This window comes from Heteronotia binoei, chromosome 13 (genome assembly GCF_032191835.1).
Source record: "Heteronotia binoei isolate CCM8104 ecotype False Entrance Well chromosome 13, APGP_CSIRO_Hbin_v1, whole genome shotgun sequence".
Lineage (NCBI taxonomy): Eukaryota > Metazoa > Chordata > Lepidosauria > Squamata > Gekkonidae > Heteronotia > Heteronotia binoei.
Window position 1 is genome coordinate 64196058 of NC_083235.1, and position 26160 is coordinate 64222217.

General features: G+C 45.7%; 1 protein-coding gene across 3 annotated transcripts in view; it reads right to left on the reverse strand.

Moving 5' to 3' along the window:
• Positions 1–26160, reverse strand: part of CACNA1G (calcium voltage-gated channel subunit alpha1 G) — a 313913-nt gene that overhangs the window by 99109 nt on the left and 188644 nt on the right. For all 3 annotated transcript variants that reach the window (XM_060251973.1, XM_060251974.1, XM_060251975.1), the window contains one exon: positions 23433–23617. In XM_060251973.1, the coding sequence (XP_060107956.1) occupies positions 23433–23617 (185 nt within the window). The remainder of the gene's footprint in view (positions 1–23432; positions 23618–26160) is intronic.

A 26160-nucleotide genomic window follows, 5' to 3' on the forward strand; every position in this document is an offset into this window, starting at 1 on the left:
ATCTGGCCCCATCACACCTTGGCAAATAGAAGGAGAAGACATGGAAGTAGTGACAGACTTCACATTTCTGGGATCCAAGATCACTGCAGATGGTGACTGTAGCCATGAAATCAAGACGTTTGCTCCTTGGGAGGACAGCTATGGCGAACCTGGGCAGTATAATAAAAAGTAGAGACATCACCCTGCCAACAAAAGTCCGTACAGTCAAAGCGATGGTGTTCCCAGTAGTATTGTATGGCTGTGAGAGCTGGACCATAAGGAAGGCCAAGCGCAAAAGAATAGATGCTTTTGAGATGTGGTGCTGGAGAAGAATCTTGAGAGTCCCTTGGACTGCAAGAAGATCAAATCAGTCAGTCCTAAGGGAAATCAACCCTTACTGTTCCCTGGAAGATCAGATGCTGAAGCTGAAGCTCAAATATTTTGGCTACCAAATGAGAAGGGAGCACTCCCTGGAGAAGATCCTGATGCTGGGAAAGTCAGAAGGCAAAAGAAGAAGGGGACAGCAGAAGATGAGATGGCTGGACAGCGTTACTGATGTAACAAACACGAATTTGAGCAGACTTTGAATGATGGTGGAAGACAGGAGGGCCTGGCGTGACTTTGTCCATAGGGTCTCAATGACTCAGACTGGACTGTGCGACTGAACAACAAGAATGATTGCTGCTCATTCAGTCTCAAGAGCTTCCTATGCTAGGTCCTCTATTATTTTTGGCATTAAACAAAACCAATATGCCAGTCCCAGGTCAATTGCCTAGGGCGCTGGGCTCCCAGGGGTGCCGAATTGGCCGCCAACCACATGACTGCAAAAGCAGTCTTGGAGGCAGCGCGCTGTCGCAGTTTCTGGGACAGCAAGGAGGCTGGAACTGATAGCTTTCACCCTGCCTTTCCCCCTGCCATCAGAGAGGGCACTGCTAATCACTGAACCAACATGCGTCCACGCAGGCACAACCTGGCCTCGTGCGCTGACTGTTGCTGTCGCCTGCTGGAGTTGCTCCTAGCCCGGACAGACCACAGCAGCCAAAGAGGGCTGCAGGCGTTCTGACTTAAGCATGTGACTCGGTGCCCAGTGGCTGCCTGTTTGCGCTAGGAGACGAGCGAAGCACCACCGGTGGGGTACATTTGTGTCGGCTGCTGGCACCTTCCTAGCCTGCCTGCATGCTTCCCCAAGCTCCATTTGCACACACCCACAATTCTGAGCCATTGGAGAGCGCTTGGCGGGTTGCAAGGCCTGTCTGTCGCCTCCAGTGCTGCTCCCTGCCTCTCTCTGTGCTTGCCTTACTGGGTGCTCAGCCAAGCTCTTAGTCATTTAGCTGGGCTACAAGACCAGGGAGGCAGCATTTAGCAGGGCTACATGCCGTTTTCCTGCAGGCAGATAGCTTGATCTGCCTGAGCAGAGGGGACTGCCTAGCGAAGCAAGGGAATAGGAGACAGACCATCCACCCATTGCTCCGGTGAGCAAATGGACATCCCTGCTCCTTCACCCTTAAGCACAGGAAAGAAGATCCCCCAGTCAAAAATCTGCAGTAGTTAATTTCAGGTCCCATTCGTAGCCCTGGGTGCACTCAGGCAGATTGCCCCATTTGCTGTGGCAGAGGCTGGGGGGTGGGGAGGGAAAAGGCTGCTTCAGTTCATCCTGACTGGCTTTCCCACCGGCAGAGACAGCTCCCAGCCCTTCGTCCCACTGGAGACAGAGAAACTTGCCTCTTCCTCTGATGTGGAGACAGAGAGATTCACCCTTTCTGGCTGTGTGCTTGTGTGTGTGTGGGGGTCTCTTCTCTCTCCCCCTCCCTGATGCTACTCTAGCCATTGTAGTTGAGCCTGGTAGAAGGTGAGGGTGAGGCGCAGATCATCATTGTTTAGGTGCCATGGAGCGCTGAGGGGAGCCTGCCTTCAAGAAAACTTTTAGGAAATAAAGAAGTTGTGCCCTGTCAGCTGAAAAGCCCCTGCAGCACTGAAAGCGTTAACGTGGACGAGTTGCTTCCTAGAGGGGCCAAGCAAGAGACAGAGAAAAGAGGCAAAGGTATTTTCCAAGGGAGGCTCTGCTGTTGAATGTTAGGGAGGGATGTTGGCTCAGTGGTAGAGCATCTGCTTGGGAAGCAGAAGGTCCCAGGTTCAATCCCTGGCATCTCCAAAAAAGATCCCAGGCAAATAGGTGTGAAAAACCTCAGCTTGAGACCCTGGAGAGCCGCTGCCAGTCTGAGAAGACAATACTGACTTTGATGGACCAAGGGTCTGATTCAGTATAAGGCAGCTTCATATGTTCATATGTTCAATGGCCAAAGAGAACAGGGAGGGCTTCAGAATTCCTATGGGAGGGGGGGGGGAACCCTTGCAGCTGGCGCCTGGGCAACCTTTACTCATGAGTAAATCAGGGGGAGGGGGCACTGGCAGGGGACAGTTTAGCACAGTGGCGCTTATGTCCAAGGAAACCTACTAAGCAGATTGGGCTGTGCAAAGAAATGGAGGAGTTGCTCTTATTTTGTTTTGTTTTGACTGAGCAAATGACGTTTTTCCAGGTCAGGCCTAATCCTTTAGAAGTGCTAATCTCCCCCCTGGCCAGAGACAATGACATGGACAGTTCACGCTTTCAACTAGTCAATTAGTCTTCAGACCAACACTTCAGAAACGCTAATGACCTCCCGGGTGGGACAATGAAATTGTCAGTTTTCTTCCCTCCTGATATAAACTGTAAGCTAGCTGGGAAATGAAAACAGCTTTTACCTACAAAAGGGTTTCCCACCCACCTCAGTCTGTCTCTCCTACCAAAAGCAGACATAGCACAATCAATCCTCTGGCTGGTTGGACAAATTGGGGAGGAGGGTGTTGCCTGGGGAGAGCCCTCTCATAGCTACAGGTCTGCCTCCTCCTCTGACCTGTTCCTGGGTCTAGACTGGGTTCAGAGGTGCATGCCAGGACGACTGGGCTCTGACACTGCTGCTAGCACATTGCTGGGCATGGCCTCACCCTTGCTGCTTTCTCAACAGCCACTAGCTAGGTTGCCCGAGTCAGCAGTGCCTAGTTGAGGCTGTCCCTAAGGAGAATCTGCTCTGAAGCAGGTGAGTGCATGGGTGGAGCTGCTAACCCTGACACCAGAAATCTGTACCCAGGGTTTCATGTTTGGTGGGTGTTGGAGAATTCTGTTTATGCACAGGTCATCACCTTTGTTGGGGGATTTCTTTTGTACACCCCAACAGTACAAACCCAAAACTAAAACCTGCAGTTACCAAAACAACCTGAAGTTATCAGAAGGCTAATACATACTCACTAATAAGTTTTAAGACCTCACAGTTAAGCTCCAAGTTTCTCAAAGCAAAACAGTTTATTAGACTCCAAGTTTCTCTTTGGACAGAAGGTTTAAAATATAGTTGGAAAGGCAAAACAAGAGATTACATTCGTAAAGTTGCTCATACAGTTCTTTAGACAGAGGGCTTCAAATGGATAGAAAACAAAGCAGTTAGATAAACTTAGTACATTTCAGTTTCTACATTCAATAGAAAGCTTAAAATATATGGATAGAAAACAAAACAAGACAGCTACACAGAATTCAATCAAGCATAAAGCATAGCTCTACAATAAACCAGAGAGCATACTGAAAATTTTAAGTCCCAACAGGGACTTCTCCCTATTAGTTTACATTTTCCCATTTAGAATCTAAGTCCTATTCTAGCAGAGCTATGCACTGTATTCAATGCTTGAGGCCTGTTAATTTCTGGGCTAGACTGATAAAGAGGTCCCTGCCTCTCATCCAGTCAGCTCCTTTTGCTCAAAAGTGCAGGATTTATAAAGGCTTCAACCCATCTCTTTATCAGATCTATTGGGTCACAGCTGTGCTTTACTGCAAACAATAGCAGCCAAATCAAAAACAATCTGAGCCCAGATTGTCCCCAGTTCCCCTCTGCCTTTCAACTACTTTCTGGGTCTTACCGGGGCTTGCTTCTTGCCATTCCAAATATGGGCTTCCTGCCTGAAGAGGCAGCTTTAACCTTCACACATTGACCCAGATTCTCAGCTTATGGTTGAGAGTGATTACATTGCTGTTGAGAGCCATATGAAATGCTTAAGGTGCTGAAGAGCTTAGAACTCTGGTGACTACGTTCATAACTGCAGCCAAAAATAATAGAGACTTCTAAGGTGTGTGAAGGGCTTAGTACTCATTTCATAAGAGCATGGCTGCTTTTTCAGAAAGAGTTCTTGTAGCCAATTTCATAAAGAGTACGTTCAAGATCATAAAGAGGGCCAACTTAAAAATAAATTCCGCCACAGTGGGGCAAATAGCTAAACTTTTTGCTTTGAGGGGCCAGGGTCCCCAAAATAACATCCCACAGAGAGAGTGTGCATATGAGATGTGCCATAGAGAGAGCAACCTTCCTAGAAGCTGCTCTTGGAAGCTTCTCCTCCTCCTGCTGGAAACTCTTCCACAAGGGCTCCCTGATGGGGTTTCAGGAGCAGCACAAGAAAACAAGATGCTGCTAAAACGATTTCCCCCTGTCTGCTGCTCAGGCTGCATTCTGGGGCTCTCCCACCCAGCAACTGCCAGGTCAGCACGCAGGTCTTTTTCTCATTGGCTACCTTGGCCCCTTGCCTCTTCCACCTCCTCTGGGCTCAATCCTGTGCCTCTGCCTCGCTGCCCCCATTGCTGCCTTGCAGGCGAAAAGGAGGGAAGAAGGCAAGCCAAGCCAGCTCCCTGGGGAGTGTAATCAGTGTGAGTCACCAGATTTCTCACAGCAGGCACGGCTCTCACAGTGCGCCTTTGCCCACCAGAGCATCCTTTCCCGAGCCGCTGAAGATCTGTGCTGAGCAAGCACAGATCCTCAGGATGGAGGAAGGCAGGTGGGTTGAGCCAGCACCCTGTGCTGCACAAGGGAGGCAGCCTGGCTTGCTTGTTCCATGCCTGTTTGGTGTAGTGGTTAAGTGAGCGGACTCTTATCTGGGAGAACAGGGTTTGATTCCCCACTCCTCCACTTGCACCTGCTGGAATGGCCTTGGGTCAGCCATAGCCCTGGCAGAGGTTGTCCTTGAAAGGGCAGCTGCTGTGAGAGCCCTCTCCAGCCCCACCCGCCTCACAGGGTGTCTGTTGTGGGGGAGGAAGGTAAAGGAGATTGTAAGCCGCTCTGAGACTCTTCGGAGTGGAGGGCAGGATATAAATCCAATATCTTCTTCATCTTCTTCTGTTCCTGGGGAGAAAGAGACCAACCTCAGCCTCCCCACCACGCCTGCGGTGCCCTGGAAGCCACGCACAAAGATCTCAACAGCAGTGCTGGTTGGATAGCTGCAGGCGGACAGAGCAGCTCCTCGGCCAGGATGAGCCGGCAGCCAAGTGAGCCTCCTAAGGTGGGGCCAGAAAGTTTATGCAGGGCTCTGATTGGTGGGGCCTGGACCCCCACGGACCCCTTAGCTATCGGCCTGCCTGACACTATTGTACTCCTTTGTCACCATGAATAAAAGTGCAATTCCCTCACATTTGTGATAAAGTCACATGCAGAGTCCCTTCATGCTAAACCAGTACACGCTAAACCAGTACATGGAGTGCATTTCCATCCCTCCCCCCCCCCCCAACAAGCAAAGCACTGCTTTTAAATTGACCTGGTCTTTACTACCTTCGTTCTCCCCTATCTTTTACAACTGCCCTTTGACTAACTGAGGCAGCCATGATTGAGAGCTCTCATGCTCATCAGTGACCTTCAATGATATAACATCTTGCTTTAATACAGCAGAAAGTTTCATAACTGTGGATTAGATTATACCGCAGCAGTTAGGGAGAAGCAATCGATAGGTAAGACAGATACATGGCGGAAAACAAAGCAGCCCAAATCACTGTATTGCCTTGCCAAGGACAAGGCTTACCAAGGGCAGGGTTGCACCACAAGAACTAAGCACTGCAGTCTGTTTGCCTTGTGAAAGCCACCTAGTCATTTAAGGCCAAGCTCCATTCTTAAACAGTTTACCCAAAATAAGCACAGACAGAGCCAGCTCTGGTGCACACAAATCTGCACTAACATCCCACATATTTTTGAGGATGTCTACCTTCTCAACAGCTTTGACAGTACTGGCAGCAATAATACAGTTGGAAAGTCGAGTGCCAAAACAGACAAGATGCTGGAAGATCCGTGAACAGTTATCAGTTATTTTTTTCCAAAAGGAAAATAACAGAAGTCTGGGGTCCCAATTCAAATTAAGGCTGTGATGCTGGGGGGAAGATGGGCTGAACTCTTTTCCTCTATATAATTTTGTGAATCTCAAATAACCTTTCCTCCAAAGTTATTGCTTTTATTAGCCCTGATGGTTGGGGGGGAGGGCAAAAAAAAGAGGGTGCCTCTATTCCAGGGTGGAAAAACAGCCAGGGGGAATGTTTTGATTGGCGAGACCATGGGAAGGGAAGGATCTCTCTCTCTCTCTCTCTGATCTCGATTTTGAATTGGGACCCATTCAGCTCGTTTCCTTTTAAAAACATTGGAAAGATATTCACTGATTTCCCAGCATCCCATATTTTTTGGTCCTGAGAGGGCAGAGTAACTAACAGTACATTTGTGGAATAACAATGTTCTGGTCCTCTGCCCCCTACCTAAAGAGCTTAACAAATTCATATCCCCCCTTTTAATTTAAAAGCACTCACAATGAAAATGTAATGCTTCCCCCTGCTTAGGAAACCATCAGTACCTTGGTGCCGAGTAGCATGGAATGGAGAAAGTAGAGAAAGAAGTACTTTTCTCCCTTTCTCACAATACAAGAACTCGTGGGCATTCGATGAAATTGCTGAGCAGACAGGTTAAAACGGATAAAAGGAAGTACTTCTTCACCCAAAGGGTGATTAACATGTGGAATTCACTGCCACAGGAGGTGGTGGCGGCCACAAGTATAGCCACCTTCAAGAGGGGTTTAGATAAAAATATGGAGCAGAGGTCCATCAGTGGCTATTAGCCACAGTGTATGTGTGTATATAACATTTTTTGCCACTGTGTGACACAGAGTGTTGGACTTGATGGGTCGTTGGCCTGATCCAACATGGCTTCTCTTATGTTCTTATGTTCTTAGCCCTTTTTCCAATCCCCTCACCACACCTTAGATCCTTTACACACAACAACCAATGCATCTCCTACTATGAAAAGGAGCAAACATAGTTAAGCTCAACAAGGCAGGTAAGTAAAGACTCAAGAATGACTGGCTGGTTGTACACGGAAGTGAGCAACAGCTCACATGGCTACTTTTTGCTCACAACCTTTTAGACTGTGATGGTAAATAAAAATGATCACGTGCAGTTGTCTTTTCCCATGAATACAGTGCAAGCATATACATTTTGTAAAAGCACAGGCTTGAAACATCACTGGAAATTTTACAGTGCAATCCTAAAAACAAATTCCTGGGAATATGCCCCATCAAATAGATCTGAATAAGATTCTGGGTAGATCTGTTCTGGATTGTAGCTTATTTTCACAAATTAGATGTTTCCTTGTGTCTATTCAGATGCCTGTTCCCTTGATTGTCAAGTGCAATAAGTACCTCCCCTGTGCTCTGCAACGAACATATTATACTCTTATATGCAGAGCTTTTTGGTAGGAAAGCAGGAACTCATTTGCATATTAGGCCACACCCCTTGACATCATCATTGTTTAGCACAGGGCTTTTATGTAGAAAAAGCCCAGGAGAACGCATGTGTATATTAGGCCACACCCCCTGATGCCAAGCCAGCCGGAACTGCTTTCCTGTGTGTTCCTGCTCAAAAAAAGCCCTGCTTATATATAATGCTGTTAGATAAAAAACCTTTATGGTTTGAAGCTCATGGGAATAAATTCGGCTGGCACGCATATCTGTATTATGGGAAGAACAAGATGGACGGTTTTTTCTCTCATCACTATATCAGAAATAGTTTATTAAACACTTGGATAAAATATAAGAAATATGGCAACGAAAGAAAACCGCTTTGGATAGTGCCAGCGGAAGTAATAAAAATAACAGCTGAATCTGATGAAGAAAGAGCGATGTCATATAATCAACTGCTTAAGATTCAAGGAGACAAAATTGAATTAAAATCTGCAGAAGAGTTAAATAATAAATATGACTGGTTTCAAATGCAACAAATTAAAAGCTTGATGGAAAATGATATTAAAATGGATGGAATTAGACGCGAGCAAACAGAACTGGAAAGGGTCCTGCTTGGAGATAATGAAAAATTAATATCGAAAGTATATAAATTATTATTGAAATGGTTTACAGAAGAAGAAGTAGTAAAATCTCAAATGGTAAAATGGGCAATTAATGTGAATAGAGAAATACAAATGGATGCATGGGAGCACCTTTGGAAGAACTCGATGAAGATCTCAACCTGTCAGAGTATTAAGGAGAATTATTTTAAGATGATGTATAGGTGGTACATGACTCCGAAAAAGCTGTCTAGGATGAGTAAAAAGATGTCGAATAGGTGTTGGAAATGTAAAAAACATGAAGGTTCTTTCTTTCATATGTGGTGGACTTGTGAAAAAACGGAGTATTGGAAGATGATACAACAAGAAATTTCCAAAATTTTGGGTTATGACTTCAAAAAAACTGCAGAGACCTTTTTGCTTGGATTACAATTAGAAAAATTTCCAAAGGAAGACAGGACTTTAATTTGGTATTTGCTCTCAGCTGCTAGGACATTGTATGCGCAGCTTTGGAAACAAGGAACAATACCAGAGAAATGGGACTGGATTGTGAAAGTTTTATCGTGGAGTGAGATGAACAAATTAACTAAAACTTTAAGAGACTATGACTTAGACTTATCTAAAAAGGAGTGGAAGAAATTCAAAGGATATATGGAGAAAGAGTGGAACGTAAAAAGACATTGGACAATTTTTTAGTATTAATCAAAAGTATTACATTTTGATAGATTAGTGGTACCTTTAGAATTAACTGGAAATTTATAACTTCGGGGAAGTCAACATTGGAGGGAGGGGGGTGAAATATCATATGGTTTAGTATAAGAAAGAGTTAATTAAATATTGTAACCATGTGTTATTAATAAATTGTTAAAACACAAAAAAAGCCCTGCTTATATGTCAGTAGCTCCACCTTCACAGTCATCAGTAAGGAATCATTCCTGTTTTGTAATATACGAATGTGGAGTCACAGAGTTGCTTCAGCCCTCAGTGAGAGAGACATTTGACCCCTGTCTTAGAAGGAGGAATGAGCAGCGGAAGTCTCCAAAAAATTTAAAAACAACAGGATTCCACAGCTTAAGGTAAGTTATGTGTGATTTATCATCATCAATATATCTAATTCTCAATATGGTACCAGAGATAAGAGCCAGGAACAGACAAGACTGCTCTTTCTACAAATCAGAAAAGCTCCGGGTTTGAGAAAAATCTGAAATCTAAACAAATAACCAAACAAGTTACATCAGGGGTTAAACCCCTCCAAGGTAACAGAAGTAGTGCCTATACCTTTAAGAAACAAGTACTCTTTCAGTAGCCACTGTAGGGGTTGCTAGACAACAACAACAATACTACTAGCCTTCAAACCTTTTGTTTATGTGATAAAGGCAGAGGGAGTTGAGCAGGGCCATTTTTAAGGCAATTTCACCCTCAGGATTCACCTCTGCTCCCTTGGCAAGAACCATCAGGGGATTCACTACCATGTGACTTGCACAGCTCACCCAGACCTAATGGTGACTCACTGCTATTTGGCAGCAGCTACCTCATGAAAACCCGTGTGGTGTAGCGATAAGAGGCTATGATCTAGGAGTCCCAAGTTCGAATCCCCTTTCTGCTATGAATGGGTGATATTAGGCCAAGTCACTCACTCTCAGTGTAGCCTTCCTCACAGGAGATTTTTTGAAGATAAAATGGAGGAGAGGAGAAGGATACAAGTTGCTTTGGGTCTCCATTGGAAAGAAATGCAGGGTAAAAATTATTATTATTACATTAAGCTTATATCCCGTCCTCTCCGCAAGCGGACTCAGGGCGGCTCACAACATTACATTACTACCATTAAAACCAATAAAACATATAAAACATAATTATATATTTAAATTATTTAAAACCATTTCATGGTGCTGTGTTAATACAGTACAATATAGGCGGTTCTGCAAATTCGGTGGTGACCACCAGTACTTTACTTGGTGCTCTATATGATGTCCAGTGGCAGCTCTCTCTCAGTTAGATATCGAAGGCCTGTTGAAACAATTTGGTCTTACAGGCCCTGTGGAACGTAGGCAGATCCCGCAGGGCCCTTATGGCCTCCGGGAGAGCGTTCCAGAGTTCTGGCGCTGCCACCGAGAAAGCCCTGGTTCGTGTCATATGCAACCTGGCTTCTTTTGGTTCTGGGATGGACAGTAGATTTTTCGTCCCTGAACGCAGTGCTCTCTGGGGAATATACGGAGAAAGGCGGTCCTGCAGATAGACAGGTCCCTGACCATAAATTAATTTAATAAACAATAAATAAAGGTGAAGATTGGTGGGCAGGAAAGGTTGGTAGATGGGAAGGAGAGAATGAAGCCAGGAAAATGGAAAGGATATAAGACCTGCCCGCAAGAAAGAGGAAATAATGTGGTGAGGGGGGAAATAAGGTGCCTTCCAAGAAGTCCTTGCAGGTTTCCACTTGTTTTTACATAAGTAATGGCCTTAGCTCAGGGGTACCATGTGGCTCTTTCACACATATTATGTGACTCTCAAAGCCCCACTACCCCATCGGCTATCTTGCAGAAGGCATTTCTCTCTTTAAATCACTTCAAATCAGGCTAGCTGGCGGCTCGGAGAATGCATTGAAAGTTAAAGTTACTTTCTTCCCGCCTTTCCTTCCTTCCTTCTTTCTGGCTCTCAAATATCTGACAAGCATGTCTTGCGGTTCTCAAACATCTGACATTTATTCTATGTGGCTTTTATCTCAAGCAAATTTGGCCACCTGTGCTCTAGCTCCTCTCATTGGGGCAATTTTGTTATTGCCTCAAGACCTTTACTTTATAATGTCTCCCAGGATGACCTCTCCTTACAATAGCTAAGAGCCATAGCTCCATGGGCAGGATTCTTGCCTTCCCCAGGCCCGTTTCCTGCTCCTGCAAGGGTAGCTCCTCTTCTGAGCTTCTGCCCAAGGTTTCTTTCCTCAACTACTATGAAACTAGGCTTCCCAACCCTCCCGCCCTAGCTGGGGACTCCCGAATAGCCTCTTCCCCCGCTCTTAAAAAGTCTGGGGGCGGGGGAGAGAGAACATACCTGCAGGAATCATGTTTTACAGCTTGGGATCCGTTTTTAAGGCTGCACAGGAAACAGGAACAGCCCTTTAAGGCTGCACAGGAAACAGGAACGGCCCCTCCCTTTCTTTTCCTGTGCAGTCTTACTTTCTTTTTCACAGCCAGCAAATTCTGCTGGAAGAAGACCAAGTAAGGTAAGTGTTTGTGTGTGTGAGAGAGAGAGAGGGAGGGGGCAGGCAGGGGGGAATTCCCTGGTATGGAGGCCCACCCCCCCCTTTAGAAAGCGTGGTGGGGGAAGGAAATGTCTACTAGGCACTCTATTATTCCCTGTGGAGAACGATTCCCATAGAAAATAATAGGGAATTGATCCATGGGTATTGGGGGCTCTGGGGGGGCTATTTTTTGAGGTAGAGGCACCAGATTTTTAGTATAGCAGCTAGTGCCTCTCCCCAAAATACCCCCCAAGTTTCAAAAATATTGGACCAGAGGGTCCAATTCTATGAGCCCCAAAAGATGGTGCCCCTATCCGTCATTATTTCCTATGGAAGAAAGGCATTTAAAAAGGCATGCTGTCCCTTTAAATGTGATGGCCAGAACTCCCTTGGAGTTCAATTATGCTTGTCACATCCTTGTTCCTGGCTCCACCCCCAATGTCTCCTGGCTCCACCCCCAAATTCCCCAGATTTTTCTTTAATTGGACTTGGCAACCCTATATGAAACCCTGCTCACTACAGCTGGAGCAGTTTTGGCTTTACCTTCAGCCACCTTTGTTCACTTTCAGCTGGAGCCAAGTCTCTAGTCAAGCCCCTGAGTAGTTCTGTTGATGGAATGATTCACACAATTCTATGTGTGACCATTAGCTTTTTCTATGTGTGACCATTAGCTTTTGCCAAACAGTAACCACTGGAAATAACCTAACTACGCAGGGGTGGCCAATGGTAGCTCTCCAGATGTTTTTGGCCTACAACTCCCATCAGCCCCAGCCAGCATGGCCAATTGTAGTTGCAGGCAAAAAACATCTGGAGAGCTACCGTTGGCCACCCCTGAATGAAAGTATAGTTTTGATTTCTCTTCCACTGTCTCTCACTAAATAATCAGGCTCATACAGCTCCCAGGGACAATAATAGAAATCACACTTCTCCATCTCCATTATTTTTACTGAACAACTAATAGCAAGAAATTACACAGAGGATTGCTTAACTGTAAGTCAATAATAGAAAGCTGGATTCTCTTCTTTAATTTTTTTTAAAAGAAGCAGATGGGATAATCTTTATATAACTTCTCCAGCAACGAAATACAAATAGGCAATAGACTAGTTTCTAAATGCAGTGGCCTAATTTAGAGACAGGTGATTTATATGTGTGGGCCCTTGCTTTGCACAGTAAACCATTTGTCTAGCTGTGACCAATTTTAATGATGCCAAAAGGACATCCCATCCTGAAAGTGCAAGATTTGCTGTAGTAGTTAAAATGGGCTCGAACAACATGGGTTGCACAAGCAGCATACCATGAATAACAATGGCCATAAAGTTTGTATCCTTAATACAGATGTGCATTTTTGCATAATAATCATGATCCTATTTTAATGGTACCAATTTTTAATGTCGTTTATTTTATTTTCTAAGATTTGTCATTATTGTGATTGATTTGATTTCTTTGCTTTCTAGCCTGCCTTTCCTGTTAATGGGCTCACAGTGCTTGCTAAGTAGGGGGAAGCTCTGCTTGTACTACCAGGCAAATCAGATGCAGGTATGGCAAAACTTCAATTTTTGCCTCTCCTGCAGATGACCAGCCCATGCAATAGATGATACAGGCAAATGCTTTGCCTATGCTAGATAAACTGCTAAGCCTACTAGCTTGTTAATACCATCTGACTGCCCTCTGGCTGAGTTTCTTTTCTCCTGTTCTTACAGGCGCTTAAGACTATGGGCGTTTTCGCACTGACCTTAATCGGCAGCGACGTCCCTCTTCACCGCGCAGAATCTGCGCGGATTTCGCACCAATTGCTGCGGAGCACCCGGAAGAGCCGCAAATTCCCGCGGCTTTTGCGGCGCAAATGGAAACTGGTTTTTGGCGATTTCCATTTGCGCCGCAAAAGCCGTGGGACTTTGCGGCTCTTCCGGGTGCTCCGCAGCAATTGGTGCGAAATCCGCGCAGATCCTGCGCTGTGAAGAGGGACATCGCTGCCGATTAAAGGCAGTGCGAAAACGCCCTGAGTGTAGGTAGAGGCATGAGCTCTGGTTTAAGATCCTCACCTCTTATCCTGTGGCTCACAAGCTGCAGCCTGTATTAGCCAGCCCAGTGAAACAGGATCTCCCCCAGAATATACTTGTTGTTTCTTTGTTTGCTTATTTAAATTATATTATGCAGATTAGCAGCCTTGCATTTTAGAAATTTCTATAAGCCACCTGGGGTCTTTTGGGGAAGCAAAGTGGCATATACAGATGCTAGATAAATAACAATATGTTTAACAGGTTCTCTGAATTCTAGGGTTGCCAAGTCCAATTCAAGAAATATCTGGGGAGTTTGGGGGTGGAGCCAGGAGACATTGGGGCGGAGCCAGGAGCAAGGGTGTGACAAGCAGAATTGCACTTCAAGGGAGTTCCGGCCATCACATTTAAAGGGACCACACATCTTTTCAATCCCTTCCCTCCATAGGAAATAATGGATAGGGGCACCTTCTTTTGGGGCTCATAGAATTGGACCGCCTGGTCCAATCTTTTTGAAACTTGGGGGATATTTCGGGGAGAGGTACTGGATGCTATGCTGCAAATATGGTGCCTCAACCTCAAAAAACAGCCCCCCCCCCAGAGCCCCAAATACCCGTGGATCAATTTTCCATTATTTCCTATGAGAATAAGTCTCCATAGGGAATAATAGAGTTCCCTCCCCCCATTTTCTCTCACACACATGCTTAACTGTCTCTGGTGCAAGTGAGCTGCCGTGTTGGTTTGAAGCAGTAGAACAAAGCAGGAGTCTCTGGTGCCTCCACAACCAGGTCTGGAAAGTAAAGGGGCTGGGCTGCTCTTTTACACACACACTCACTTGTTCGAAAGGAAAGCAAAACAAACAGAGGGGCTGCACTCTCACAGGTCTGCTGTTGCTAACCCTTCCCCATGAAGTACTTCCTGCTCCAATTTAAAGGCACACACACATTTTAAAACTATACCTGTTTGCAGGTCCTGCCCAAGATCTAGAGGTACAGGGTGGCTGTGGGGGAAGAGCCCCAGCCAGCTGGCGGGGGAAAGCCTGTAAAACTGGGAATCCCCAGCTGGGACCTGGGGATTGGGAAGCCTAAGGGGAAGGGAAGGGGCAAAGAGAAGCTGCTGCGATGGAGCTGGGTGGGAGGGGAGGGGAAGGGGCGAGGAGACGCTGCTGTGATCGGGTCTGGGTGGGAAGGGAAGGGGCAAGGAGACGCTGCTGCAATAAAGCTGGATGGGAAGGGATGAGGAGACGCTGCTGCGATGGGGCTGGGTGGGAAGGGAAGGGGTGAGGAGAAGCTGCTGCGATGGGGCTGGGTGGGAAGGGAAGGGGCGAGGAGAAGCTGCTGCGATGGGGCTGGGTGGGAAGGGAAGGGGCGAGGAGAAGCTGCTGCGATGGGGCTGGGTGGGAAGGGAAGGGGCGAGGAGACGCTGCTGCGATGGGGCTGGGAGGGAAGGGAAGGGGCGAGGAGAAGCTGCTGCAATCGAGGCTGGGTGGGAAGGGAAGGGGCGAGGAGAAGCTGCTGCGATGGGGCTGGGTGGGAAGGGATGGGGTGAGGAGAAGCTGCTGCGATGGGGCTGGGTGGGAAGGGAAGGGGCGAGGAGAAGCTGCTGTGATGGGGCTGGGTGGGAAGGGATGGGGCGAGGAGACGCTGCTGCGATGGGGCTGGGTGGGAAGGGATGGGGTGAGGAGACGCTGATGTGATGGAGCTAGATAGGAAGGGAAGGGACGAGGAGACGCTGCTGCGATGGGGCTGGGTGGGAAGGGAAGGGAAGGGGGGAGGAGAAACTGCTGTGATCAGGGCTGGGTGGGAAGGGAAGGGCCGCCATTTTCCCCCCGCTTCCGGATTTTTGGCAAGCGGGGGAGGAGGCTCCAAATCAGGGGGTCCCCCGCTCGGGGCGGGGGATTGGGAAGCCTACCGAATTCCCAGTTTCATTTTACAAAAAGGTAAGTCCCACACTGTTCATTGCAGAGATATGCCTTTCCCGTTATATCTTCATGAGGAAAGGTGCTAGGACTCACTTTTAACAAAAGAAAAATTAAAGCTGAGAATTCAAAGAACCTGTTTCCCATATTGTTAAACAACATGATATTAATATAATGTTATTTGGCTACTGATTTTTTTTTAAGCCCATAGGTAGTGCTGGGAGGAAACAACTGCTATGAAGATAGTGGCTTGGAAGATTAAAACAATCAGTCCAGGTCAATCACTGGATCTCTCTGAGCTAGAAGGAGCATAAAGACTTCCAGATCAAGTTAGGACATTCTTTAGATACATATTGATGAAATCATGGCTTCATTAAACTATCTTCTGTGTAATTGTCTAACTGCAGGCTAACAACTGGTGCTTGCACAGGGGACTACCTTTACCTTTTTAGGCCGCTCGAATAACTATGGTTGTTAAACTATGTCAAGCCAGGATCTGAAACCCTATTTTGAACATGGCTTATTAACTGCACTTAGTCTTAACTATGATTTTGTCTATATGAACATAGACAGGGCTTTTCCACATTCTCATTTTCCTCCCTTTTAAGTTCCTGTTTCTTTGGGAGGGGCGAGTGTTGCTGTTCCCTGTGCATTTTTGCTCTCTCTGATATCACAGAGGGACTGAACTGATATCACAAAGGTGTATTTATTTATTTATGTTATTCCACATATACCATGCCCCACCCTGCAAGTAAACTCAGGGTAGCACAAAACATAAAATGAAACAATAAATAGTAGTTCCTAAAAACACCACAAGCATATTGATTAAAATCCCAGTGGCAGCATAACAATTCTAACTCCAGTGACTGCTACACATGTCAGGGAGAGCATATTTGTCTCAAACCAGAATCAGCTGGTGCTAGTACCAAGAGTGCCCTAGGTGAGTTCAGCAGGGAAGGCCAGTGACATTTGGATGTTCATGTCCTCAACAAAAAGTCTGGTGGGCCCTGATCTCAGTTGGGAGCATGTTCCACCAGGCAGAAGCCAGAGTCAAAAAAGCCCTGGCCCTGGTTGATGCAAAGTGGATGTCTTTTGGGCTGGGGGACTGCCAACAGTGGTGCTGTTTGGAAGAACACAAGGCCCTTCAGGACACATATGGGGAGAGACAGTTCCATATAGGGTTGCCAAGTCCAATTCAAGAAATATCTGGGGACTTTGGGGGTGGAGCCAGGAGACATTAGGGGTGGAGCCAAGATCAAGGCTGTGACAAGCATAATTGAACTCCAAAGGGAGTTCTGGCCATCACATTTAAAGGGACGGCACACCTTTTCAATTCCTTCCTTCCATAGGAAATAATGAAGGATAGGGGCACCTTCTTTTGAGGCTCATAGAATTGGATCCCCTGGTCAAATCATTTTGAAACTTGGGGGGTATTTTGGGGAGAGGCACTAGATGCTATATGAAAAATTTGGTGCCTCTACCTCCAAAAACAGCCTCCCCAGAGCTCCAGATATCCATGGATCAATTCTCCATGATTTTCTATGGGAATAAATCTCTATAGGGAATAATAGAGTTCCCAGCAGACATTTCCCTCCCCTCCCTCCACTTTCTGATGACCCTGAAGCGGGGGGAGGGCCTCCAAACTGGGGGATCCCCTGCCCCCACCTGGGGATTGGCAACCCTAAATCTCCTTGATCCCGCTGCTGTTATCTTTTCGGCTTCCTCCAGCCCTGTCTCTTCCCTGAGAAGCATGCGCGTTGCAAAAGAAGTGGCAGAGAGAAATGAGGGGGTGTCGACAAAATCGCGGCTGCGTAGCCGGCTAGATTGGGAGGGCTGTGGGTTAATTCCATAGTCAGTCACCAGGTCGTCGGTTGAGCAAACAGCTGCTCGCGCATGTGCGCTTGTCCTGTTCTGTGGCTCACTTTCCCCCCTGCCTCCACCCTCCCCTTCTCTCATTTTACCTCAGAGGCGGAGCGGGTAACGCCGCTGCACTGCCACCTCTTGTCCGCTTCACACCGTAGCTGCTCCGCCGAGATGGGCTCGGAGAATGACTTGGACTCAACACGCTCGACCTCCATACATGCGGCCGCTCCACCGTCCAAATGCCCCAAGAGCGAGTGGCACCAAAATTGGCGCCGACCCCCCCCCCCGCTTCCAGATTTTTGGAGAGCAGGGGAGGAGGCTGCAAATTCAGGGGTCTCCTGCCAGGGCGGAGGGGGGGGGGGGGCGGGGTTGGGAAGCCTAGTTCCATATATATGCTGGTCCCTGGCCATATGAGGTCTAAATCTTAGTACCATACTCTTTCCAGCATAAAAACCTGCAGTTTATATCTGTCGCTAGATATGCTGGGAATATAAAATTGCAATGCCAAATTGACCACGAGGGACCAAAACACACACGGAGCAACTTCCCTTCCCAAAGAAACAGGAAAAGGAGAATTCTAAAAGGCCCAGAGGCTTGTTGCAGCTTTGTTTCAGCTTTGAGCTCTTTATGGGATCTGTGTGGGGGTGGGATAGTGTGAAAACAAGGCAAACCAGGATCTTAATGATCATTGAAGAGTCAAATATGAGCTTTGCAAACCAACCAGTTCATATTAACCATGCTTTTGTACCATGTCTGAAGCGAGCCACTGTACCTGCCTATCTGACTCCTGAGTTCTTTCTCCCTAACTCGAGCTCTGACATCCGGTATATTTTAAGCAAGTGTAGACAGCTGCTCTTCCTGCTGCAAAAGAAAAGATGTAAAGGGCAAGGCAAGGATGCCAGCATCCTTCCAATACAATAAGAGCTCCTTGTCCCTTTCTCACAACTCTTAATTCTCTCTTTCTCCTGCTTCCTTCCTTCGACTTCACTGTCTGCTATCTTACATGCTTGGCCAGAACCACCACTACAGTGCCGCCCCCAAAAGACCATTTGTTGAAGCAGACTGCAACGTGAAAAATAATCATATGCAGACTTTGCATAGCGTGCATAATATAATCTGCATAATTTATTCTGAGCACTGAAACCACACTTGGATATTTTGGCACAAAGTACACACAGCTTGGGCTTTAAATCTCTCCGGCATTTCCTCGGCTTCAATGCTAATGCAGTTCTCATGTCTGGAGGAAACAAAAATGTTAGGACTTTTTGCAGAAAGCAAATAATCTCTAATCACTGGAAGATGGCAAAATGTTTGTGCTGAAGGGCCCCAGGGACCATTAATGCTAAATGGAAGGATTCTCGCCAATTCAAGGAAGAACCTGAAGAACTGACAACAAGAGCGGTGTTTGCATTTCCAGAATATTATTGCCAACTCCAACAAGGCAGCCTTAGCTAACCTATCATCTCTTTTATATTGGCACACAGATATCTCTCCAACCACCCCCCCCCCCCCCAGTCTCCCATCCATCGTACTGTCAATTTAGAGTTAAGAAGTCTGGTACTTCTTTTGAACCTTACAAAAGTCCCAGACCGGGAGCTACCTGAGGTAGCAGTAAGATTAATTTTGAGTCAGTGGCAGGTATATAACAAATGAGGGGAATTAACGTTAGAATGTTTTCCCTCCTGAGAAGTATTTTTTAAAAAACCCTTCAGTCCCTGAGTTCTTCCTAGTTCTGCTGGCCTCAGCAATCTCATTTCCCTCTGCTAAACTCCTACCACACAAACAGCTCCAAAGCCACAGTCGGTTCCATCTCTGTTGAAACACATTTGCCAGCTTTAGGCCTTCTAGTCTGATCAGAGCATTTGAAGCAAAGTGGGAGATTCAGAGCCATGATAATATGAGCGATGAAACAAGTCTTGTATTCTTGTGCTCTGAGCAGTGAATAATTCATGCACCTATTTTGGAAGCTGAAGCCTTCTCTTGTATTTGATCCCAGCCTGTATGCAGAAGGGAGAAACATTTTGGCTGCGAGTAATTCACACATACAAGGATTGGTGAGTGCTGTCCCATTGAAACCATCTCAAGCAATTCTCTATGAAAAGCTTCAGGAATTCCCTTTTTCTTCCCTTCAGAGTCTTTTCAGACAAATTTGTGCTTTCATCACAGACCTTAATAATCTCTTTCACACCCAATCATCAGTCCCAGTTTCTACAGAAAGAAGAGGGCCAACTGTTCCAAGTGGCTTGATCATAAATCTCTCTTGTCATGAGGAAAATGGCCTTCCTAAAGTCATTATTGATACCACATGGAAAACAGAGTCCAAAAGGTAACAATTCTTCACTAGAATTATATGCATCTGTTCTGCAAGCTGTAGCTTGGACAAAATAAAGTTTAGGCCCAAGCAGATTATAAATAGAATTACACAATCATGAGGCAGCAAATTTGTGGAAGCAGATGTGGGTATGGACAGTGCCAGGATGGCAGACCACCTGGGAGCCCTATGTATGCTGCCTTGAGTTCCATAAATACCTTCTGGGGGCGGGGGAAGTATTGCTGTGAAGGATCATAGAAGTTGGATTCTTAGGCTTAAGCCTGATAGATATGAATCTATATCCAAATTCAAGATAAAACTGATCTTAAACAGTTGAGCCATGGGACCACTGCTCAGCTGTTTGGATCAGAAAAAGCTGAGCTGAGGGGGCAGCCTGCTTCCACAAGTCAGCTGTTTAAAGGGGCTGTTTAAAGGGCTGGCTGCTGAAGAAAGGCCCTTTAAACAGCTAAGCCAGCAGGAGCACCCTGCTCCTGGGGCTCAGTTGTTTAGATTGGAAACAGTTGAGATGCAAGAGCAGCGTGCTCCCATCCCTCAGCTATTTAGAGCCTGAAACAACCGAGTCATAGGAGCAGGCTGCCCCTGCGGCTCAGCTGTTTTGCCACGAACTTCACAAACCTGGTTTGGTTCGTATGCAAGCCAACTAGGTTCGTGGAGTTCATGGTTGAGTTCATGGTTTGCCTATGAACGGAACTGCATTTTTGTGGTTTGCACCTGCACCTAGCAAGTATACCTCATTTTACAGATTTGTTTCCAGTGATAGAATTAAATGTATACTTTGAGGATGACTGCGCTTATGACCTTATGCCAATTTAGTCAGTAAACAACAATAAACAGGATCGATGAGTTAACACTCACAGAAATAACCTTAAAATCAGAAGCTATGAAAGATCTCTATGCAAAAAGAAAATTAGAATAATTACAAACTATGTAGCACCAATATCTGTTCCCCCAGAAAAAAAAAGCCCTGATGCACACACACATACATAACATCATCATTTAAAATGACATATTTATATATGAGGAACCCCATGGTGCAGAGTGTTAAAGCTGCAGTACTGCAGTCTAAGCTCTGCTCACAACCTGAGTTGGATCCTGGCAAAAGCTGGGTTCAAGTAGCCGGCTCAAGGTTGACTCAGCCTTCCATCCTTCTGAGGTCGGTAAAATGAGTACCCAGCTTGCTGGGGGTAAAGTGTAGATGACTGGGGAAGGCAACGGCAAACCACCCCGTAAAAGTCTGCCATGAAAAGATTGTGATGCAAGGTCACCCCAGAGTTGGAAACGACTGGTGCTTGCACAGGGGACTACCTCTACCTTTTATTTATATATGTACTATTATAATCACATACTGGAGCTAACGTAAATGTATTTATACAACAATTATTTGTCAATTGCAATGCTTTCTATTATAAATGAACTGTCGTAGTGATTCAGTCAAAATATTACTCAGACACAAGCCTAAATCAGACGGAGACCATGGTGTTACTGCCAGCTTCAAATGCTTGGAAAACGTCTTATAGAAATCAATTACTACATGAAACAATATACGTATATGTTGCCAGTGACAGGCTACCATGCTAGTCTGCTCTTCAAACAGCAAGGCAGGATCCATGAACACTTCCAAGTTCTTAACGTAAACTGGAAAAGGCAGCATCATTCTATCTAGGACAAGTGGACTCAGTCCCTCTAGAATATCAGCCTTTTTGACCAGCATTACTTCTGAGCAGGGCATATTTCCAGGATGGAAAACCACCGCCTTCCCAAGATTGCCCTGTATGGCAAACTCTCCACCGGCCATCGAAATAGAGGGGCACCAAAGAAGAGGTACAAGGACTCCTTGAAGAAATCCCTTGGCACCTGTCGCATCAACCATCACCAGTGGTTTGACCTAGCCTCAGATCGCAAAGCATGGAGGCACACCATCCACCAGGCTGTCTCTTCCTTTGAGAACGCACGCATAGCTGGTCTTGAGGACAAAAGGAGATTGAGGAAGAATCGCACTGCTACAGCACCAACCCCAAATCAGACTTTTCCCTGCAGCCACTGTGGCTGGACCTGCCTGTCCCGCATTGGGCTTGTCAGCCACCAGCGAGCCTGCAGCAGACGTGGACTACTGCACCTTTCTTAAATCTTCGTTCGCGAAGTCAAGCCGAGAGAGAGAGAGAGACTTCTGACTTTTCTGTATTCTGTGTTCTGCCTTAGCCACCAGACTACACTTGCATATTAATGACACCCAAACCTCCAGACAATCTCATTCAGCAGCTTCATATATATATATATATATATCACCTGCATGTGAGTTAACTCACCACTTGGACTTCACTTGTACACGGTGCGCCTTGTAAAAGCTATTTAAAGGGAGCATCCTTTTAAACGGCTTTTGCAAGGTACACCACATATGACTTGACGTCCTAGAGGCTAGTACACTTGGTCACAAACCCCATGCAGTGAACCAGTTTGGTAACTGGGGAGGCTTGTGAAGGTTTGTGATTTGGGCAGCCCCACAAACCAAAACGAACCTTAATTTTTTTTGGGGGGGGGGTCATGACCCTGCCTGGGAGTTCAGCAGATTTCAGGAATGCAGTTTTCACATTCTTTGACCTTTCGTGGATGAAGTGGCAGGTGGGCTGCTTCATCAGGGACATGTGTAGGGATGGGCACAAACTACATTTTTGCAGTTCTGTTTGTGACTACGCCACAAACCTATAGGAACAAGGAAGTTGGTTTGTGAACCAAACCAGTCTGTATGGGTTTGTGACCCTTGCTTTCTACTCTCTGAGAAAAGCTGTATAAATAGCTGGTGGTTAAAATGGCTCTGCTTAGCTGCTTGGTTTAAATGGCTCAGAGCTGAACCCAAGAAAGCCCCTTTAAACAGCCGAGCTATGCAGAGCAACCTGCTCTGCATGGCACAGCTGTTTAAGAGCATTCTTGGGCACTCAGCCCCTGAAACTGGCTGCACAGAGCACAGGAACAGTTCGCTCCTCATGACTCAGCTGTTTAAAGGGGCTTTCTTGGGCAGTTGAGCCACCCAAGCAAACTAAGCTGTTTAAAGCCTGAAACAGCTGAGCCATGGGAGCAGCTGTTTCTGATCTAAACAGTTTGTGAACCACAAACTGGCAAAATTGATCACAAACAAAGGTTTCTAGCAGGTTGATGCCCATTCCTAGACAAGTCAAGATCACACGGGCTTCAGTTTAATGCTATTTAGTACCATTCTGTTCAGTTCCTTCAGATGTACCCCTCATGAGCTTAGATCCAGCACAGCATTTCTGTGGACGGAACAATTTCCACCCAGAGAGTACCATTTTCTCACCTCTCTCTCCTGCTGTAGCCCAAAATATCCTCCAAAATCCTAGGACTAGAATTTAAGGGAGGCATATTGGGTTGCAACAGGGGATGGAGGTGGGACAGTCCTGCTGAAAGGATGGAAATCTCTCCGGCCATGGAAATGTTCTGCAGGATACAAACTGATAACTGGAAGTGGATGTGAACATACCTTGGAAATGTTTTCACTGACCTTGCAGAAGGTCTCCTTGGATAAACTTTGAAAAACTGAGTCCCAAATAGCTACACTTACACAAGAAAATACAGGCAACAGCAAGAAAACATATCCTGATCTTGTACATATCAACTGGCAGGAAAACAGTTTTTATTCATTTGAATGGCAGGAACATAAGCAGTAATTGCTTGGACCAAAGACTGTAGAATGTGCTGTCCCAAGATGTTTTTATGTGACTCCAACGCTTCTCTCAAGACCTGTGGAGTTTCAAAGTGTCCTGCAGGGACAGATGTTTTTAAGCAAAGCTCAGAAAGAATGGTTGCTTATAAATGTATTTTTCTACCTATTGTTTCTTCAAGATCATTTCTGTTCCTTTCTATCACACACTTGATTAATCATTACACACTCGATTATATCACGATCATCCTGCAGAGCCCCATGCGGTTTCCCTACCTTAATGGTCGGAGAGTTCGCAGCAGCCTCAAGACTCTTAGCATTCCCAGAATTTTTGTGCCGCTGTCAGAAACCATTGAAACCAGAATGTCAATAACGGAGATGAGAACCAGCACCCCATCCAGCACATTCCAGCTGCTTCTCAAGTACGCCTTTTCACCAAAGCACAAGCCTAGTGCCACCACCTGCCAAGATGCCAAATTACAAAAAAAAAAGGTGACTAATTTGGCCAATATGCTGGGAACCTGTTTTTATTGCATTATTTACAGATACGTGACTGTAAGTGCATGGGTATACCAGTTACAGCAACAGAACTAAGTCAACTCTGTAAAGCGTTATAGTGAAGGATCATAAAAATAACTCTGTTGAAACAACCCTGATTGTCCCTTTAACAGCTGATGCATTTTGAATGCAGCTGAACCCTAATTGTGAAAAAGTACATTGCATAAAAGGATGGTGCACATGATTATAGATAGGAATGATTAAAAAGTTGCTGACCGTATGTTAGTTCTGACCACAAGGCACACAAATAAATTGCAGGTGAACCAGGAATTCACAAGAACCAAGGCAGAATGAAGTCTCTGAGATGACATTAACTATGCAAAATAGGATGCTGAAATTATTTCTAGGCTTGCAGAGGGATGATCCTTCTACCAGATCTTCAGCGAATTGGACAAGTTCAGCTAAACACACACACCTTTGGCCTCATCTTAAGCAAGCAGGTTTGCATAGGAAAGGTACCCAGCAGCCGCTGGTTGAGATACTGAATCCTCACAAAAGCCACTTAATCCTCATAAACTTGCATAAAATGGGAAAGCTGCTGCAGAAACCCTCCATTTAGCAAATCAAAAGGTTAAAGGTGAATGTATTGGATGAAAAAAAAGCCAGTTTGATGTAGTGGTTAAGTGCGCGGAGTCTTACCTGGGAGAACTGGGTTTGATTCCCCACTCCTCCACTTGCAGCTGCTGGAATGGCCTTGAGTCAGCCATAACTCTCACGGAGCTTGTCCTTGAAAGGACAGCTTCTGTGAGAGCCCTCTCAGCCCCACCTACTTCACAGGGTGTTTGTTGTGAGGGAGGAAGATAAAGGAGATTGTGAGCCACTCTGAGACTCTGAGATTCAGAGTGAAGGGTGGAATATAAATCCAATGTCGTCGTCTTTTTCTATCCCATTCTGCATGATCTATAAGCATGTGAAGAACATCTAAAAAGCCTTTCTAATTGCAAAAACTTTGTGAGAACCCTACAAGATATACAAGGATAGCCAGTGAAAGCAGTTTTGAACACAGTGTTTAAAACATCTAAGCCTAGCACTTGTTTTATTTCATATTTATATCCTGCAATTCTCCCTAACCACAGTGGCTCTGCATATTCAACTTGCTGCTTGGCAACCATATATACGTATGTCTGATCTGCAATCAGAACTGAATATTCTGTCTCTATAAGAAGTTGCCATTCAAATACATACTGACGTTTTCTTTGGAAACTTATAGTGCAATTCTAAACTTAGGGCGTTTTTGCACTGACCTTAATCGGGAGCGACGTCCCTCTTCACCGCGCAGCGTCTGCGCGGATTTCGCACTAATTGCTCCGCAGAACCCGGAAGAGCCGCAAAGTCCCGTGGCTTTTGCGTCGCAAATGTAAACTGGCCAAAAACCAGTTTACATTTGCGACGCAAAAGCCGCGGGACTTTGCGGCTCTTCCGGGTTCTGTGGAGCAATTAGTGCGAAATCCGCGCAGACGCTGCACGGTGAAGAGGGACGTCGCTCCCGAGTAAGGTCAGTGCGAAAACGCTCTCTATTTAAAAGCATGCCTTTAAAATCTGCATAGCCAAATCAGAAGAAGCCCAACTGTGGTGCACTTTATTATTGTTTTATTGTTCTTGCTTTGTTTAATTTTGATGCACTGTTTTAACTTTTATTGTTATTACTCTATGTTGTGATCTGCCCTGAGCCCGTTTACGGGAAAGGGCAGAATATAAGCCTAATAAACAAACAAATAAAGTAAGCCTCAGCTGGCCCTACCCATCTTCTAAAAGCACTTGATGGACACTGGGAAAGGCACTGGTGGGTACCATGTTGGGGACTTCTGGTCTAGAAACTATTCATAGGCAGGCCATTAAAATCACATGCAATCCAAGATAGTTTGGGTGGACCACTTCATGAAACAAAAAGGTCGCCTACAGCTTACATTGGCTCCACAATTGCATGCATCTTTTGGAAAGGCCTGAGCACTGATTCAGTTCTAAGTATGTTCTTAAGGTCAAGTTGAAATAAGTATTAGTATGTTTTGCTGAAAAGCGCTGAGTGTACATTTTGAAACTTTCGTTATCACTGATAAGAAGTAATAATGGTGCTGGTAATCTGTCAAAAGGGGATAAAGTCATTTGTTGAACAGCAGAATTTCATAGTTGGGGAGGGACGGTGGCTCAGTGGTAGAGCATCTGCTTGGGAAGCAGAAGGTCCCAGGTTCAATCCCTGGCATCTCCAAAAAAGGGTCCAGGCAAATAGGTGTGAAAAACCTCAGCTTGAGACCCTGGAGAGCAGTTGCCAGTCTGAGTAGACAATACTGACTTTGATGGACCAAGGGTCTGATTCAGTAGAAGGCAGCTTCATATATATGTTCATATGTACACAATGTGAGGTCATTAAATGTTTCAGTTTGTTGAAAATCCAAGTCACTAGTTATCATGCTTGCTAAATAAACCTTAGAAATATGGCAATCGCACT